We start from the raw sequence: 17608 nt of genomic DNA, 5'->3' as shown, positions 1-17608 counted from the left end.
ATTTTGAAAAGCATTTGGGGGGGCAGAGGAGCCTGGCTAAATAAACCAAGTTCTCTTTGTCTCAGGACCCCTTGCTTTTTATTAACACAATTTGTCCTAAGGCAAGGTAGAGATATACACATCAAAGGGTAGGGTTAAGTACAGAATCCATTCTCAGATTGGGGAATTGCCTTCAGCTGTTCAGGTGTTTGGCCAATAGGAGGAAATAACATGTAGATTAAGATGCCCTGAGCTGTCTGGTAGCAATCAATCAATTTATGTATCCTTTTCAGATTTGGGGAAATGCCTTTAGCCATTCCCAACAGGCCATAACATATGTGACTCAGCCCTTGTTGAGTCCCCAAGTTCCATCAACCATTCAATGAAACTCTTGCAATTATGACATGCTGGGATTGGCTTCTGGCAACAAGAAATTCAAGAGCTCTGTGCCAAGAATCAGGGGGTGGAGATTATCTATCTATCTATCTATCTATCTATATATATCTATAGATATAGATATAGATATATAGATATATATATACATGTGTATATATATATGTGTGTGTGTGTGTATATATATGTATATATATGTGTGTGTGTGTGTATATATATATTAGTATATGTTTTCTATTATCTCACAGAAAAACTATACTATGGGAGGAGGCTTAAGAAAGTCTTCAGGAACACTCCAGGGGTAAAATGAGGGTCCTGACCCCTCTCCCAACAGGACCCAGAGACACTTCTGGGGTAGATGAGGGTCTTAGTCTCTCTCCCATCAGGTTCCATAGCTCCCACCTTGGAGGGGGAAGGCAGAGAGCTGCTGCTCCCTGTAGAGCAGTGAGCTGAATCCTGTGTTCCCAGCCTGATGGCTGAACAGAGACACTCTGACAACATCCTACCTTCCTCCTTGGATGGAGCTCTCTCCCTGGGTCCTAGTCTCAAAGTTTCCTGAGACCTCAGGTTCAGGAAGATGCTATTCTCCCTGTGGTCCTCCCTCTGTCTTTGCTCCTGTTCTTCCGGAACTTAGACCATCTAGTTAGTCTGGTCATCCCACCTCTCCCTCTAGCTTCCTGGGCTGCAAGGACAATCCTCATCAGTCCAAGCCCTTGTTCATTATCCTATGAGATGACATCTGATCCATGGAACTCGGACCTTGGGGATGGGCCTCACTTAGGGTGACACTGTCAGTGGGGCTGGTCTTCCCCTTCTACCCCAGCCTTGGGGAAAGCCTCCCCTTGGGGTGGGTTTGCAGCTTCTGCTGAGTGGGTGCATGTCCACCTGGACCATCTCCTGGGCATTGTGCTGGCTCCCTAGAACTCATGGGGAAGGGGGCACTCATCATGGGCACTGGGAGACCCTCAGAGCCAGGTGCTGGCCCCAGCAGGCATCCTCTTAGGACTCTCTGGGCTCAGGAGGACAGACTCAGGTAACCACTGCCTATCATCCTGTTTGAACCTTGAGCATTCTAAGTTCTATTCAGGCCACTGTTTCTTCTTTCTTTTCTTTTGTAGTTTTAAATGCATCTTGAACTCCTATCAAGTTCTTCATGGTAAATGCCTTCATGTGCTACATGGTTCTGATTTTGTCCTGCAATTACATTTTTCAGGTGAACTGCACTTTTATTGTGGATGCCTGATTATGGATTTCCCAGTTCACCCTCCTGGACAGCACCTGCATGCACACAGGCGGGGAAGGAGCGCCTGCTTCTCTCAGCAGAAGATTCTTTTCCTCTAGAAAGTGACAGTTGGTCTGTCTGTGAAGCACAGGGGAATTAAAGGCATCTCGGAGCACTTTCTGGGTCCCTGTCAGTTTTGCATTCTCGTGTTGTTTATTTTTCAGAGAAAGCTCTGCTAGTGACATGTGGTAGAGAATTTATCACTATTGTTCTTACCTTGGCTGCAGGTGCAGCGTGTTGAGTAAATCCAACTTCCCAGTTCGTGTGTGGCTTGTCCTTACTGCTTCTTGTAGAGCCCCACTGGTTTGTTTGTATATCCATCCATCCATCCATCCATCCATCCATCCACCCACCCACCCATCCATCCTGTTGTCCATGTGTCCACTTATTTACCCATCCATCTATTTGTTTATTTATTTATTCTCCAATCTCCCCATGCCCCTCTTCCATTTTACTCATAGGAATGCAGACAGTTTTCCCAGGGAGCAGCCTCTTGTGTCCCCTCTGCTTCCATATCTGTGACCATGATCACAGTGGGGTGGCCCTTTGGGGGTGTAAACCCATCCCAGTATAATAGAACTCCCTCTCTGCACTGCCAAGCATGGGCAGGCCTCACAGCGAGTAGGTCAGCAGGTGTCAGAGGTAGTGTAGAAGATTGTGCACTGACCTCTCCCTGACCCTTCTGATGTTCCCTGAGATTGTAGGCTGCAGCCAAGGTCAGAGGTTGACCTGGCTTTTATATCAAGTCCTCAGACTTAGGGTCCATCGGTATTCCTAAGAGCTCCTGTGACTGTCATCCCCACGCTGTGCTGCTGTGAGGGCAAGCTAGCGGGGCTTAAGACCCCTCCCCAGACCCTATCAGGCCTGGTCTGAGACAGGAGGAGGCAGCCCTGGAAATGTGCAGGGAACAGGTCATATGGCATGAATGTCCTTGGGTTCAAGGCTTATGTGACAAAGGCTTGGAAAATGTTCTGCCTTCTGTTTGGTGATGACAAGGAAGGGAGTGGAGAGGAGGAGCTGGACAAGGCGCATGTCAGCGCATGGATTCTGGGGGCAGGGCTGTGTGGGATGGGGCGCTATGGAGGCAGCTCCAAAGCAGCTGCCACTCAACACTTGCGTGCTGCTGGCCTCCAGGGCTGGCACCAGGCAGCATGCTCCTGAAGGTGCCTCTGCTTCTGGGGCTCCTTGCACTGGGGCCTCCTGTCTGCAGTTCCAAGTTTGTGGACGTTAGTAAGAACACGCAATTATTTGCCATAGGTGTGGAGTTTGCCATGTTTCAGTTCAACCAAGCCCAGGTGGATGAGTATGCTTACAAGCTGCTGTGGGTGGGGAGAAGCCAGCGCAAGGTAAGCTTCAACGCCGCGCTCCCCCCACACACACACACCCCCGCCCCCAAACAGGCCTGGGAGGGGTGAATCTTTGGTTCTGCAAATGAGGAAAGGAAGATTTTTTGTTTTCGGTAAATATTTTTTAAAATGCAAGGTATCATTACAAGTGCTTCAAGTTTCTGTTTTGGTTTCTTAACGAGCGAAGCCCCTGAAAATCGGGGTAGAGTAGGAAAGGAGCAGAAAGGAGAGCACTCAGCTGCCGTGTGGGGGAGAGAAAAGCGCCTCTCCAGTGAGGTAGCTGAGAGAAGCAGGGGCCTCAGAGACTGACAGGTGAGGAGAAGGGCAAAGAGAAGCAGAGGCTGGAGACAAAAGCCCAGAAGGAAAGGCGGCACGGAGGGGCCTGACTGCAGCCGCGGCCAGGCTCCGGCGAGCCTCGCTGTGCTGATCTGAAGGCAGGTGCTGCGAGTTTCCTGCTTGCCTTGAAGCCGGCAGGCCTTGACCTGGCAGCCACTGTGGGTCCAGGCCTGGTGGGAGGTGGCAGAGAAGACAGACAGAGACATGTTCTCATGGGACTGTTATGCCGGTGATGAGAGGCAGTCAGGCCTCAGGTTCGTGAGTGAAACAGTGGAAGGTTGGGACAAGAACGTCAGTGCAGGGCCCCAGGGCCCTGGGAGGCAAGGTATGTGGGGGCGGTCAGAGAGGGCCTCTCTTTGAGGGGCACTCCCGGAAGGACCAAGTCACATGGTGGAGGTTTGGGGACAAGAAGGGCAGGCAGCCACCAAGGGGCCCCTGGACCAGGACAAGCCACAGGAGTCCTGGAAATGGCCAAATAGTCTGGACCTGTGTCACAGAGAAGGAGTGTTCAGGGGGAGGGGAGGCTGGGGCATGCTCAGAGTCACAGGTGAGGGGTTAGGGTTTTATTCTCAGAGTAATGAGGAGCCACGGGGGGAAGTAATTCAGATGCTTTAGCGACATCTCTCTGGATGCTGTGGGCACAGTGGGTTCCGCAGCCCGTGGGCAAGCTGAGACCAGGAGGCAGGGATGGTCTCCTGGTCACCAGGAGATAGAAGAAGTGCTGGTGTCTGGGTCTGCTTAAAGGTGGATGTGGGGTGCACTGAGGTGGGGTGTGAGAAAAACGGTGGGGTCAAGGGCAGACCTAAGGTGGAGAAATCTAGGCAGAAATATGACATTTAGTATCCCTGAACCAGCTATGGAAGGTCAAGAAGGCAGTGGATTAGCCTGGCCAGCATGGCTCATGGTTGAGCGTTGACCTATAAACCAGGTGATCATGGTTTGATTCCCCATCAGGGCACGTGCCCAGGTTGCCGGCTTGACCTCTAGGGGTTGTGCAGGAGGCGGCCGATCAATAATTCTCTCTCACCATTGATGTTTCTATCTTTCCAATTCCCTTCCTCTCTGAAATATATATAACCTCTCTGCCGCCTCCCACCAGGCCTGGACCCACAGTGGGTTATAGAGCTTTAAGGGTAGGAAGAGATTGGGCCTGAAATAAACGTAGGTGTCATTAGCATCTGTTTATGCAAACCTTCCCACTGATGTTTATTCTTACCACTTCCTGCCTACACTGACTTGAATAAAGAGTGTTGTTCTCAAGTCATTCTGTCCATGTCCAGATTCTGGTTCCCCGTGAACAGCCCTGAGCCAGGCACCCTGCCACAGGGTCCCACCACTGACCACCCTCTGGAAGAGATGCACAGGAGGGTGGACCTCACCTGCATGGGGACACTGGCTCCCCTCAGTCTTCCCCATTTCCTGAAGTCTGCCTCTTTCTTGTGCTGCATCCGGGTAGGCCACACAGGCCCCTGGGACACCAACACTACTGCCCCTGCACCAGACCCCGAACCCTGTCCTAGCTCAGGGTCTGACGACTATTCAGAGGGCCTGGGCATGCAAGAGTGTCTGTGTATCTGGTGTGTTGTTGGTGTGTGTCCAGGCACGAGTGAGTGTCATGTGTCGCTGCAGGAATTCCTGAGGCCCAAACGAATCAACTTTCTAAACAATTCCAGGTCAGTCCAGTGAGAGAGGCATGTTCCTGCCTGCGCTGCTTTTTGGCTACATTTCTCTCCGAGTTTGAGTTCTTCCCTCGTTTTCATAGACTATATTTAAAGAAAGGAGATCACAACTTTTTTCTTAATTTTTATTTTTAAACTTGTTCTTATTAATTTGAGAGAGAGAGAGAGAAATTGTGAGAGAGATACATTGATCACTTGCCTCCCATACGTGTCTCTACCAGAAATCGAACCTGCAACCTAGGAAGGTGCCCTGACTGGGAATCAAACCCATGACCTTCCAGTGCACAGGACGATGCTCCAACCAACTGACGCACACCAACCAGAGGAGGAAATCACAACTTTCAATAACTTCTTGTAGAAGCCTAAAAAATACTCAAGCAGCACCTGATTCATAAATATCACCTCAATGTATGTCTGCAAGATGAGCCCTTTTGTGCAGCCAGCTCCCACAGGAAGAGACAGAATGTTCCCCACCCCCGGGGCCCCCAAAAGGAATAGTGCAGCTCTGATGTCTAGTCAGAGGACAGGCAAGCTCATCATCCTACTCTCCATAGCAACAATCATTCTGTGTGTTCTGGTGTCCGGCTGTGCCCGGGCATAGAACTGAGAGACGGGTCTTGTGTCAGGTGTGGCTGCAGCGTGTGTAGGCTCCTTGCTGTGGAGCTTTCCATCCTGTGCACATGTTCCCCTGTGTGCATGGCACTATCGATGTGGTTGCCTGGCATCAGCCATCAGGAGTGTAGCAGGGGAGTGCATGCTTTGTGCGCACACATGAACATCTTTTTGTAATAGAAATGGAGACTATCAAGGAGCAAGTGAAATAATAAATAAATTAAAAAATAAGGAAAAGTGCACCGATGTATGTCATTATTTATATGCATGCAGCTGCACATTCATATCTTTTCCCCACTTTTCTGTTTAGTTGTCTGTGTTTTACTCATTAGTTCACAGTAAGTATTTATAGCAATTTCTACACTTTCTTTTTGACAGCTGTTTTCTTGGAATTATTTAATGGACTTGAATATGGGCCGCACGGTTTGTAAGAAACATGATGAAGACATTGACAACTGCCCTTTGCAAGAAGGCCCAGACATGAAAGAGGTTTGAGACTAAAATAACCCAAAGCATCATGAACCTTCTGGAAATAAAAAATAATATCAGAGAGAAGGTTTAAGAAAGTTTTCATGAATACTCCTGGGGTATATGAGACTTAGCCCCTCCCCACCAGGTGTCAGAGACACCTCTGGAGTAGATGAGGGTCTTAGTCTCTCTCTCACCAGGTTCCATAGCTCCCACCTTGGAGGGGGAAGGCAGAGAGCTGCTCCCTGTAGAGCAGTGAGCTGAACCTTGTGCTCCCAGCCTGACTGGCTGAACAGAGACACTCTGACAACGTCCTATCTTCCTCCTGGGATGGAGCCCTCTCCTGGGGTCGCAGTGTAGAAGTTTCCTGAGACCTCAGGTTCAGACAGATGCTATTCTCCCTATGGTCCTCACTCTTTCTTTATTCCTGCTCTTCCGGAATTAAGACCATCTAGTTAGTCTGGTCATCCCACCTCTCCCTCTAGCCCCTTGGGCTGCAAGGACAATCCTCATCAGTCCAAGCCCTTGTTCATTATCCTATGAGATGACATCTGATCCATGGAACTCGGACCTTGGGGATGGGCCTCACTTAGGGTGACACTGTCAGTGGGGCTGGTCTTCCCCTTCTACCCCAGCCTTGGGGAAAGCCTCCCCTTGGGGTGGGTTTGCAGCTTCTGCTGAGTGGGTGCATGTCCACCTGGACCATCTCCTGGGCATTGTGCTGGCTCCCTAGAACTCATGGGGAAGGGGGCACTCATCATGTGAACTGGGACATCCTCAGAGGCCAGGTGCTGGCCCCAGCAGGCATCCTCTTAGGACTCTCTGGGCTCAGGTGGGCAACTTAGGTAACCACTGCCTATCATCCTGTTTGAACCTTGAGCATTCTAAATTCTATTCAGGCCACTGTTTCTTCTTTCTTTTCTTTTGTAGTTTTAAATGCATCTTGAACTCCTATCAAGTTCTTCATGGTAAATGCCTTCATGTGCTACATGGTTCTGATTTTGTCCTGCAATTACATTTTTCAGGTGAACTGCACTTTTATTGTGGATGCCCGACCATGGATTTCCCAGTTCACCCTCCTGGACAGCACCTGCATGCAGACATAGGCGGGAAGGAGCGCCTATTTCTCTCAGCAGAAGATTCTTTTCCTCTAGAAAGTGACAGTTGGTCTGTCTGTGAAGCACAGGGGAATTAAAGGCATCTCAGAGCACTTTCTGGGTCCCTGTCAGTTTTGCATTCTCGTGTTGTTTATTTTCCAGAGAAAGCTCTGCCAGTGGCAGAGAATTTATCACTTTTGTTCTTACCTTGGCTGCAGATGCAGAGTGTTGAGTAAATCCAACTTCCCAGTTCACGTGTGGCTTGTCCTTACTGCTTCTTATAGAGCTTCACTGCTTGCTTGTACATCCATCCATCCATCCATCCATCCATCCATCCATCCATCCATTTTTCCTTTTGTTCATTTATTCATCCATCCATCTATTTGTTTATTCATTTATTCCCCAATCTCTTCATGCTCCTCTTTCATTCCACTGATAGGAATGCAAACAATTTCTCCCCTACCCCCCTCTGGGCTCAGGTCACAGTATAGTGGCCTTTTTACAGTGCGTTATGCCCAGGCATAGGGATGGAAGGTGGGCGACGGAAGCTGATTGAAGGCTCTGTCCTCCATGTACATTCATCAGAGCATCTACACAAAGAGCTGAGTCATCAACAAGAACATCCTCTCATGCTCTCTGAGAAGACCTATAATGTAGCAGCTCCAGTCACTATATTCCCACATACTCCCTGAAGCCTCTATTTCTCCATCTTGGCTTAGTGTGATGTTAATGGCTATCAACACTAATCACTTCCCCTGGGACAGGCACTGTGGCCACTGACACCCACTCTGATGAGCAACTCTCTGTCCCTGGGTCCTGGGGAGGAGCAGCCTGGAGAGACAGATGGAAGGCATGGGAGGGTACAGAGCATGAATGGGGACAGAGACACATTGGCAATGCCTTCTGTCGGAATACTTCAGAACCAAGGGCTGATGGGACTTCCTTCATCCCTCCTGGGTTTCTGGGAACTCTGGTTTAATTGGTCCATAATCGAAAGGCTGGCTCTTTCCTGGCCATCCCATCCCCATGAACTGGTCATGAGGCTGACGGTATAGGGTTTTCCTGGACAGTTGGAGACAGCACAAAGACAGTGGCCTGGGCCAGCTTGGAAGTTTTTGACCAATCTGTGTATAGAGTTTGTAACATCTGCCCACAGCTCTAAAGGGGCGTCTATAAAGTTGCAAGGGCATGTGTGTCGTCAGCAAAGCCGGCCTATTGCCCACTCCTGCCTATGATAGCACTCGGGTTCCTAGTGGTTGAGACATTGTTCATGGGTCAAGGACAGGCAGGCCCTGCCTGAATGCTAGTTGGCATTCCTCATGGGTGGCATCACCTTTGCCTCTGACTCCCATTTTACATCAGATCCCATTTTACATCAGAAAGGCCTGGTGTCCTGTTCCTTTTCACTGTATTTCAGTTGTTTCCTACCTTGATTTGTATGAAAACCCCATTGGTTTTATTTTACAAATTTCCTCGAGACCAGGCCACACCCCCATCTCTACTATAGAAGAATTTTTGTGACCTGACATCAGAAATATATAAAGCCCCCAGGTGATTGGCACTTGTGGCCAAGGTCGTGTAATGGTTCTCTAAGGAATTTCAATATTTAGAAATTGTGTAAGTCGCAGTTAGTGTATCTTGTTTGTGGCCTACGTCTTTCCTCTGATTCCCACTCTCACAGAATTACAGGTCTTTGGTAGGGTTGGTACATTTTGTGCCTGACACCACTGTCCTTGCACCCACATTAGTAGTTTTTAAATGATGCGCCACTCACTAAGGTCTGTTAGAACCAGGAGTAATCTATCCTGTGTCACTGTGTCCTGGAGAGACCTCTTAGATTCAGTCCAGCCACCATTTGTCCCAAATTAGGAGGGAGTAAAAATATACTTGAAAGTTACAATATGAACACACAATATAAAAATGGACACATTTTAGAAATTCTTAATTTCCACAAAACCCAGATTGTTTTATGAAATATATTTGCTGAGGGACAGCCCCCCCCCTCCTGAAAATGGGGCTTAACCCAAATCCCAGCACTGGGGTCTTTGGGGAAAAATTCAAGGCAGAGGGAAGGAGGTGGAGAAGTAGGAGAACCGTGCTCCCTACACATTGGATGTAGTAAATTTCAAGTGATGAGATTATCTCTGTGACTCTCCACCATCAGCCCCTTTTCCCATTTCTATATCAGGAAACTAGCAACTTGTCTCACGCGGTTTTCTGAATTGAGCTCAAGGCCGACTGAATCCAGCACTCTTATCACCAATTTCCCTTTTGACTCTTTGGTTTCCAAACATAAAGATTCATTGTTATTAGCACAGAAACAAAGGCTTAGAAACACTTGTAACTAACCACTTCTTATTTCCTTTCTGTGATGCCCTCCAAATATTATTTTCAGAACAAAATCACCTGCCCAGAAATGGCTGCTGTTTATCTGCTCTCTTGTCCTCTCTTATGAGGTCATATTGTCAGCCTAGCAATACCATCAGTGGATCAAAACCAACAAATCAATGTCTCAAATCATTGCATTTGTCAGGATGAGCCCCTCACCCCATTTCCAACTGCCCCAAACTCAAGGGCCCCATAGCACCTGCCTCAATCTATTCCCAATACTCCATAGACCCTGTACCATCTATTTTTCTTCCTCTCCACTTTCTCCACTGCCTCCCACTTTCAAAATCGGTTACTCTTTAAATGATGACACCTCTTATCTCTGAAATTGCTTATATTTTACATAGATCTGTTCTAAGGCTTACATTCTGTGCATAGCTGTTAGATAAATCTAAAATATTAGCCAAATAACACAAAGGTTCAAATTAGTTCTATATTTTTGAAACACAAATTTCTAGAACACATAAAAAAAAAAACTATCAAAGAAAGTACAAGACAAGATGGGACAGAACAAAGATAAATAATAGAAACAAACCTGAAAAGCTATCTAGTCAATGTGGTTATCAGATATGGACTTTAACATACCTAGGATGAGTTGGTTCAAGGAATTCAAAGATGAATAATATTGTCAAAGAAGTTGAAGTTATCAGAAAGAATAAAAGGAAAGTCCTAGGACTGAAAAATACAAGAACTGAAATGAATAATGAGACAGGCAGGTTAACCTCAGATTAGAAACAGCTGAAAGGAGAATTAGACAACAGGAGGCAGGACAAGGGAGAGGGTGCAGGATGAAAAGCATGAGAAGGTCAATGTGAGATCTGCCTCATAGTGAAAGGAAGAGACAATGGGGCAGAAGCAATATTTGGAAATGTAAAGCCCGAGTTATACAGAACTGACCAAAGACATCAAACCATTTTTTTAAAAGCAGTATTCAAACCCCATGCAGGATAAGAGAAGAAACCCAAAGCTGAGCATGAAAAGGTTAAAAATCAAATTTAAGGAGAAAGTCTTAAAATCAGCCAGAGGTGTTTATCTTCAAATAAGCAAACATCAGGTTTTCCGCTGCCCTCAGATAGGAACCAAGGAAAGTCAAAAGATATTGTCATGCATCTTCTAAGTGATTCCTTAGCCAGCAAAAATATCTCTCAAAAATGCATATAAAATCGAGTAATTTTAAACAATGTGGAATGTAATTATTGCCAGTAGAATTGTTCTAAAATAAATACTAAAGGGAGTTTTCTGGGCAGAAGGAAAAGATGGAAAAATAGTATAGTAGGAAGAAAGAAACAACATTCAAAAGAATAAATATGTGGATAAATCTAGATGATATACAGACTGTAAAAATAATATTTTATTGAAGATTGTAAAATACATATAGAATTAGTATATGTGAAATCATGGCACAAAGCTGGGAGAAGAGTAAATGTAGCTAGAATGATGTAAGTGAACTTAATGCTCTAGTTAAAAGATAAATTTAGTTTATTGTTGGGAAAAAAGAAAAAAGAAAACAAAGCACCCAGCTGGCATGGTTCAGTGGTTGAGTGCCAATCTATGAACCAGGAGATCACGGTTTGATTCCCGCTCAGGGCACATGCCTGGGTTGCGGGCTCATTCCCTAGTAGGGAATGTGCAGGAGACAGCCGATCATTGATTCTCTGTCCCTCTCCCTTCCTTTTTGAAATCATTAAAATATATGTAAAAAAAAAAAAACACAAAAAAAAAAGCAAAAAGGAAACACATCATAAATATAAGAAAACAGATTCTGGAAAAATAAGGATGGACTAAAGTATACTATGCCAATGCTTATAGTGTAACAGTACTAATCCTACCTAATAAAAGGGTAATATGTAAATTACCATCACTCCACTACACCCACGATTGGGCCAGCGGGAGGCGCAGGGGGTGGGACTCGGGGTGGCCGGGGTAGCCGATTGGGCCAGCGTCTGTGCCATGGCTGTGCTGCGGAACAGAAGGGGCCTCTGGGACAGCGAGCTCACGTCCCGCCACAGACCATCAAAAGCGGGGGAGCTGGGTGCCTGTCTGCTCTGGCACCAGCGGACAGGCACCCAGCTCCCCCACAATCGAAAGCGAAAGCGTGTACGGGACCCTACACATGCATGATTCAATCATGCACTGGGCCTCTAGTAGCCTATAAAATTAATGGTAAGACAACAAGCACCACTTAAAATCAAGGGGGCTATTATGCTGATGAAAATGTTCACCTGTTTCAAAATACTTAAAGCAAAAAAGGAAAGAACAGAAAGAAGAAATAATCAAATACACAATTATAGTGAAAGTAGAAAACACAACCTCCAGAAACTGGTAAAACTGACTGGACACAATACGTCAGTCAGGGTCTCAAATTCTGATACAGAAGATCTGAATGACACAATATCAAATTGTCCTGAACATCACTGAAACATTGAACATGAGTTCATGGTCTTGTCAGGCATACATGAAACATTTTCAGAATTGATCCATGGTGTGTCACAAAGTAATTCTCAGCAAAATTCACAGACCCGATACCATGCAGACTATTCTAAAACCACAGTGAAATTAAGGTAGAAATCAAGAAATCATTAATTGGAGACTCTTCAAGCTGATCTCCCATGCCAAACTGGGCAGGCAAGGACTCACAACCCTCCCCTCCTGTGCAGGAGGTACTCAACAGATACACTGCTTACAGGGGACGTCCTCATGGGGGAGGGGCACTTGAAGGCACTTTTCTCCTCTATGACTCAGTTCTCAGTACTTTCCCACTCCTAGACCTTACCCCTTGCCATCTCAAGTGTGCTGGAGTCCTCTCTGGCTCATCTGCTTCCCATTTATTCATTTATTGATTCATTCTCTTTTTCTCTTACATCTACTCTGGTGTTCCCTGTCCATTTCCTTCTTAGATAACCAATCTTATGACTTTTATGGGTATCTTTATGCCGGTATTCTTGAAGAATTGGTAATATTGTTTTGAATTCATAATGTTTATGTAATTGTGTCATTATGTATCTTGAATTTACTTTTTTTTGTTAATCCTCACTGAGGATATTTTTCCATTGATTTTTGTTTTTTTTTAGAGAGAGGGGCAGAGGGGAAGAGAGAGAGAGAGAGAAAGAGAGAGAGAGAGAGAGAGAGAGAGAAACACCAATGTGAGAGAGACATATTGATTGGTTGCCTCCTGCACGAACCCCAATGGGGGCCAGGGATCAATTCCGCAACCTAAATATGTTCCCTTGACCAGGAATCAAACCCGTGACCTTTCAATGCTTAGGCTGATGCTCTAACCACTGATCCACACCAGCCAAGGCCCTTGAATTTACTTTTTCCTGTTAGCATTGTCTTCTAAAAGATCTGCTCTTGTTTCTCTGTATACATCTAGTCTAGTTTCTAACTTTTGCATAGTATGCCCACCTATTTTACCTACCCTTTCTTCCATCCCTAAACTGCTTCTGATATCTTGCTGCCGAATTTGCTGCAATGAACTTTTACCTTTAAGTTCCTCCTGTACCTAAGAAATTCTTTCAACTGGCACGTGAGGATGGACTTGCGGCATTTCAGGGTTTGCAAGCCCTCAATTTGTCCTCTAGAATAGAGGCACCAGTTCTCATCCCCACCAACTGTGCAGGAGGCCTTCTATGCCCTCATAGCCAGTCTCATCTAGATAATTTATTTATATTTTTATTGATTTCAGAGAGGAAAGGAGAGGGAGAGAGAGATAAAAACATCAATGATGAGAGAGAATCATTGATTGGCTACCTCCTGCACACCCCACACCCCACAACCCAGGCATGTGCCCTGACCAGGAATTGAACCGTGACCTCCTGGTTCATAGGTTGAGCCATGCCAGCCGGGCACTTTGAATATTTCTTGCCAGTTCCTTCTGGACTGCAAAGTTTCTGTTAAAAATTAGCTGATAGGAAAGATGGCGGCGGAGGTGAAAGGCTGATCTGTTGCCTCGCATGGCAGTTTCGGAAATACAACTGAAACATGGACTGGTGAGGGTGGCGACTGCTGCTCGCGTCTCCCCAGACCGGGCGGCTACTCCTCTCAGTCAGCACCGCAACCGGGGCCATGGGCTCGTGGGCGCCGCGGCAGCTGCTGTGGCGGCGGCCGCGGACTCGGCACAGCGGCTCTTGGTGAAGGAAGAGACCATCTTTCTGCAGTAGGGGCTCATCCGCGCCACCGACCTGGCCGAGCTGCGCAGTGAGATCCTCGGGGCCCCGGAGGCTGCCAACACCGATTTGGAGGATTCTTAGGAGTTCTCATCTTACATTCAAGTCCTCTAGCCATTTTGACAGAGGAGAATCAAGAAGGCGGCTAAGTTAAACAAAGGAACTGCGAACTGCGCCGCGCACAGCAATTTCAGGGGCACGACTGGAGGACAGAGCGTCTGCAGCCCAGAACTATAGGAGAGATGGCTGAATGGTAGATTTACAGCTAAGAGGGAAGAGGAAACCAGCGAAATCGGAGGGGACGAGGTGCGGAGGCGCATGGGTCGGGCTGGTGGCGGGGGAAAGGGGCTTTTGTTCCAAACCTAGGGGAGATTAGCTCTCCATCACCCTGAAATCCAGCTTCTGGGGACCCGCGGGAGACCCAGATGCCTGCGGGGAGAAGCGGGACTCTTGCGGAGGTGCGCCCAGCAATCAGTGTTTGCTGCGCTGGAGCGCGGAACGAGGGGACTTAGAAACGTGGAAGGCAGAAGGAGCAGACTCACAGCCATTGTGGCTCGCCGCACCATGGCCTGTTGGCGCCCTGAGACCCCGCTCCGCCCTGAGACCCGCCCCGCCCTGGGACCCGCCCCGCACGTTTTGAAGACCCGCCCCGCAAGTCTTGCAGACGCACCTACGCTCCAAGCAAGGGCTTATGCATGTGGGTGGCCTGCCCTCTGGCAGTGGACCAGATGAACTGCTGTTCTAGTCGGACTGCTCCAGGGCCACTCAGACAGGAGGAGGAAACTACAGTTTTTGCTGTAATCCCTGCTGAGTGCCTAAGGCAGTAGCTGATCTACACCCCATTGGAGACCCAGAAACGAGGGCATCTAGTGGTCTGTGGGAGATGACACCAGATTTCAACCACGCGCATAAGGGACACATTCAGTGAGCGCCAAAGCCTTGCTGCACCAAGACCCGGCCCATAAACGTGTCTCCTGCACAGCAACTCTTCCTTTATAGACAAAGAGAGCCCTCCCAGTGACACCAACAACAATCAAGACTTAACTATACAAAGGAGGACCAAGATGGAGGCATAGGGCGGAAGCCTGATTGTTGCCTACCACAACAACTTTGAGACTATGACAGGAGAGCAGAGCAGACACCATCTAAGACCACCATAGGGCTGGCTGAGTGGATGCTCTACAACTAGAATAAAAGAGGGGTATGTGGGATGATGCTGATGCAGGTGACCCAAAGACCACACTTTAAGAACTACGGCTCAGGCGACACAATGGCGGCCTGGAACGTGCTCAGCGCAGTTCCCCCAGCGGTCTCCGGCTGAGGGGACGGTTCCACTGGCTGCCGAGCACGGACAGATGAGCCCCTATGAGACATGGGGTGGGAGACTCCGCGCTTGCTGACCTCCGAGTCCTTCAAGAATCTCAATGCCCCGGAAGCGGCCAGGTGCGCATGCTCGGCGACCGGCCACCGCTGCGGACCCAAGGGCCGACGCAGCGACGCCGGACCGGCCCGCCGCCATGCACCGGGCGCACCGGAGCTTCGCCAAGCAGCCGCCCGACGAGTTCTGCAGCAGCCGTCCTGGAGCTCTGGCAGGATGGCCAGGGGAATTGCTGAGGGGGGGTTGACCGGCAGGAATTGGGATCGGGAGAACGGGGCCCCGCTGGGACCCGGGTGCGGGCGGGGTTGCGCGCCTCTGGGCTCGGGTGTGGTCACACGCCTCTGGGTATAGGTGAGGCCTCACGTCCCTGGGTCTGGGTGAGGCCACGTGCCCCTGGGTCCAGGTGAGGCCGGATTCCGGGTACGGGTGAGGCCATGTGCCCCTGGACCCGGATGACGCTGGGTCCCGTGCCCGGGTGAGGCCAAGCGCCCCTGGGTCTGGGAGAGGCCAAGTGCCCCTGGGTCCAGGTGAGACCATGTGTCCCTGGATCCGGGTGAGGCCTCGTGCACCTAGGTCCAGGTGAGGCCACGTGCCCCTGGGTCTGGGAGAGGCCACGCGCCCCTAGGTCCGGGCGAGACCACGTGTCCCTGGATCCGGGTGAGGCCTCGTACACCTAGGCCCAGGTGAGGCCACGTGCCCCTGGGTCTGGGAGAGGCCAAGCGTCCCCGGGTCCGGGTGAGACCATGTGTCCCTGGATCTGGGTGAGGCCTCGTACACCTAGGCCCAGGTGAGGCCACGTGCCCCTGGGTCTGGGAGAGGCCAAGCGTCCCTGGGTCCGGGCGAGACCATGTGTCCCTGGATCCGGGTGAGGCCTCGTGCACCTAGACCCGGGTGAGGCCACGTGCCCCTGGGTCTGGGAGAGGCCAAGCGTCCCTGGGTCCAGGTGAGACCATGAGTCCCTGGATCTGGGTGAGGCCTCGTGCACCTAGGCCCGGGTGAGGCCACGTGCCACTGGGTCTGGGAGAGGCCAAGCGTCCCTGGGTCCAGGTGAGACCATGTGTCCCTGGATCCGGGTGAGGCCTCGTTCACCTAGGCCCGGGTGAGGCCACGTGCCCCTGGGTCTGGGAGAGGCCAAGCGTCCCTGGGTCCAGGTGAAACCATGTGTCCCTGGATCCGGGTGAGGCCTCGTGCACCTAGACCCGGGTGAGGCCACGTGCCCCTGGGTCTGGGAGAGGCCACACGCCCCTGGGTCCGGGTGAGACCATGTGTCCCTGGATCCGGGTGAGGCCTCGCGCACCTAGGCCCGGGTGAGGCCACGTGCCCATGGGTCTGGGAGAGGCCACGCGCCCCTGGGTCCGGGTGAGGCCATGTGTCCCTGGATCCGGGTGAGGCCTAGCGCGCCTAGGCCTGGGTGAGGCCAAGTGCCCCTGGGTCTGGGAGAGGACAAGCGCCCCCGGGTCCGGGTGAGGCCACGTGTCCCTGGATCTGGGTGAGGCCTCGTGCACCTAGGTCCGGGTGAGGCCACGTGCCCCTGGGTCTGGGAGAGGTCACGCGCCCCCGGGTCCGGGTGAGGCCATGTGCCCCTGGGTCCGGGTGAGGCCTTGCGCCCCTGGGTACGGGTGAAGCCGGATCCTGGGTCCGGGTGAGGCCAAGTGCCCCTGGATCCATCCGGGTGAGGCTGGGTCCCGGGCCCGGGTGAGGCCATGCACCCCTTGGGTATGGGTGAGGCCACGTGCCCCTTAGTCCGGGTGAAGCCGTGCCCCTGGGTCCGGCCGAGACCAAACCAGAGGGAGTCAGACCTCTGTTACCACCATTTGTCCACCATCCAGAGCTGAGGGGTCAGTGCTGACATGTACACATAAGGAACTGGTGGACATTGAAATTGGGTCTCAAAAGAACTGTTGGTCCAGAAAGAAACTCACTACAGACGGATTCATTTGCCTGTCAGCATAACTATTATTGCTCGTCTCACATTCAGTTCTCATAAGTATATATCTAGTGACATACGATCTCGCTCATCTAGGGGAAATGATGAACAACATAGACTGAGGAACAAGAACAGAACCAGAAGCAAGGAGGCATCGATCGGACTATCGGGCCTCAGAGGGAGGATAGGGGAGGGTGGGGGGAGGGGGAGAGTTCAACCAAAGGACTTGTGTGCATGCATATGAGCCTATCCAACAGTTAAGTTCAACAGGGGGTTGGGGCATGCGTGGGGAGGGGGGTGGGATGGGAATGGGGGGATGAGGACAAATATGTGACACCTTAATCAATAAAGAAATTTAAAAAGAAAAAAAAAATTAGCTGATAGTTGATGGGCTCTCCCTTGTAGGTAACTAACTCCTTTTTTCTTGCTGCTTTTAAGGTTCTCTCTTTGTTTTTAACCTTTTGCATTTTAATTATGATGTGTCTTGGTGTAGGTCTCTTTGGGTTCATCTTGTTTGGGACTCTCTGTGCTTCCTGCACTTGTATGTCTATTTCTTT

At 49.7% G+C, this 17608-nt stretch overlaps 1 protein-coding gene across 2 annotated transcripts; it reads left to right on the top strand.

The window, feature by feature from the left end:
• The first annotated feature begins 2693 nt into the window (after positions 1-2693).
• LOC103285885 (probable cystatin-15) lies at positions 2694-7444 on the top strand. Of its 2 annotated transcripts, XM_008141303.3 has the most exons (3): positions 2730-3000; positions 6006-6116; positions 7121-7444. In XM_008141303.3, exons 1-3 carry the CDS (start codon positions 2806-2808, stop codon positions 7199-7201), a joined length of 387 nt encoding a protein of 128 aa, XP_008139525.2. In that variant the 5' UTR covers positions 2730-2805; the 3' UTR covers positions 7202-7444. The 2 variants fall into 2 exon arrangements, with proteins under 2 accessions (XP_054580344.1, XP_008139525.2); XM_054724369.1 differs by lacking the exon at positions 6006-6116 and having other exon boundaries at positions 2694-3000.
• The last annotated feature ends 10164 nt before the right edge of the window (positions 7445-17608 follow it).

Source organism: Eptesicus fuscus, chromosome 12, assembly GCF_027574615.1.
Source record: "Eptesicus fuscus isolate TK198812 chromosome 12, DD_ASM_mEF_20220401, whole genome shotgun sequence".
NCBI classification, from domain to species: domain Eukaryota; kingdom Metazoa; phylum Chordata; class Mammalia; order Chiroptera; family Vespertilionidae; genus Eptesicus; species Eptesicus fuscus.
The sequence above is the reverse complement of the archived record's forward strand: the minus strand, read 5'-3'. Positions and strand labels throughout refer to the sequence as shown.

What these genes read in the sequence shown, in the direction of transcription:
- LOC103285885 (XM_054724369.1), top strand. Translation starts at nt 2,695, where the DNA reads ATGGATTCTGGGGGCAGGGCTGTGTGGGATGGGGCGCTATGGAGGCAG. An exon ending in TGGGGAGAAGCCAGCGCAAG is followed by an intron (nt 3,001 to 7,120) that starts GTAAGCTTCAAC and finishes TACATTTTTCAG; the next exon opens with GTGAACTGCACTTTTATTGT.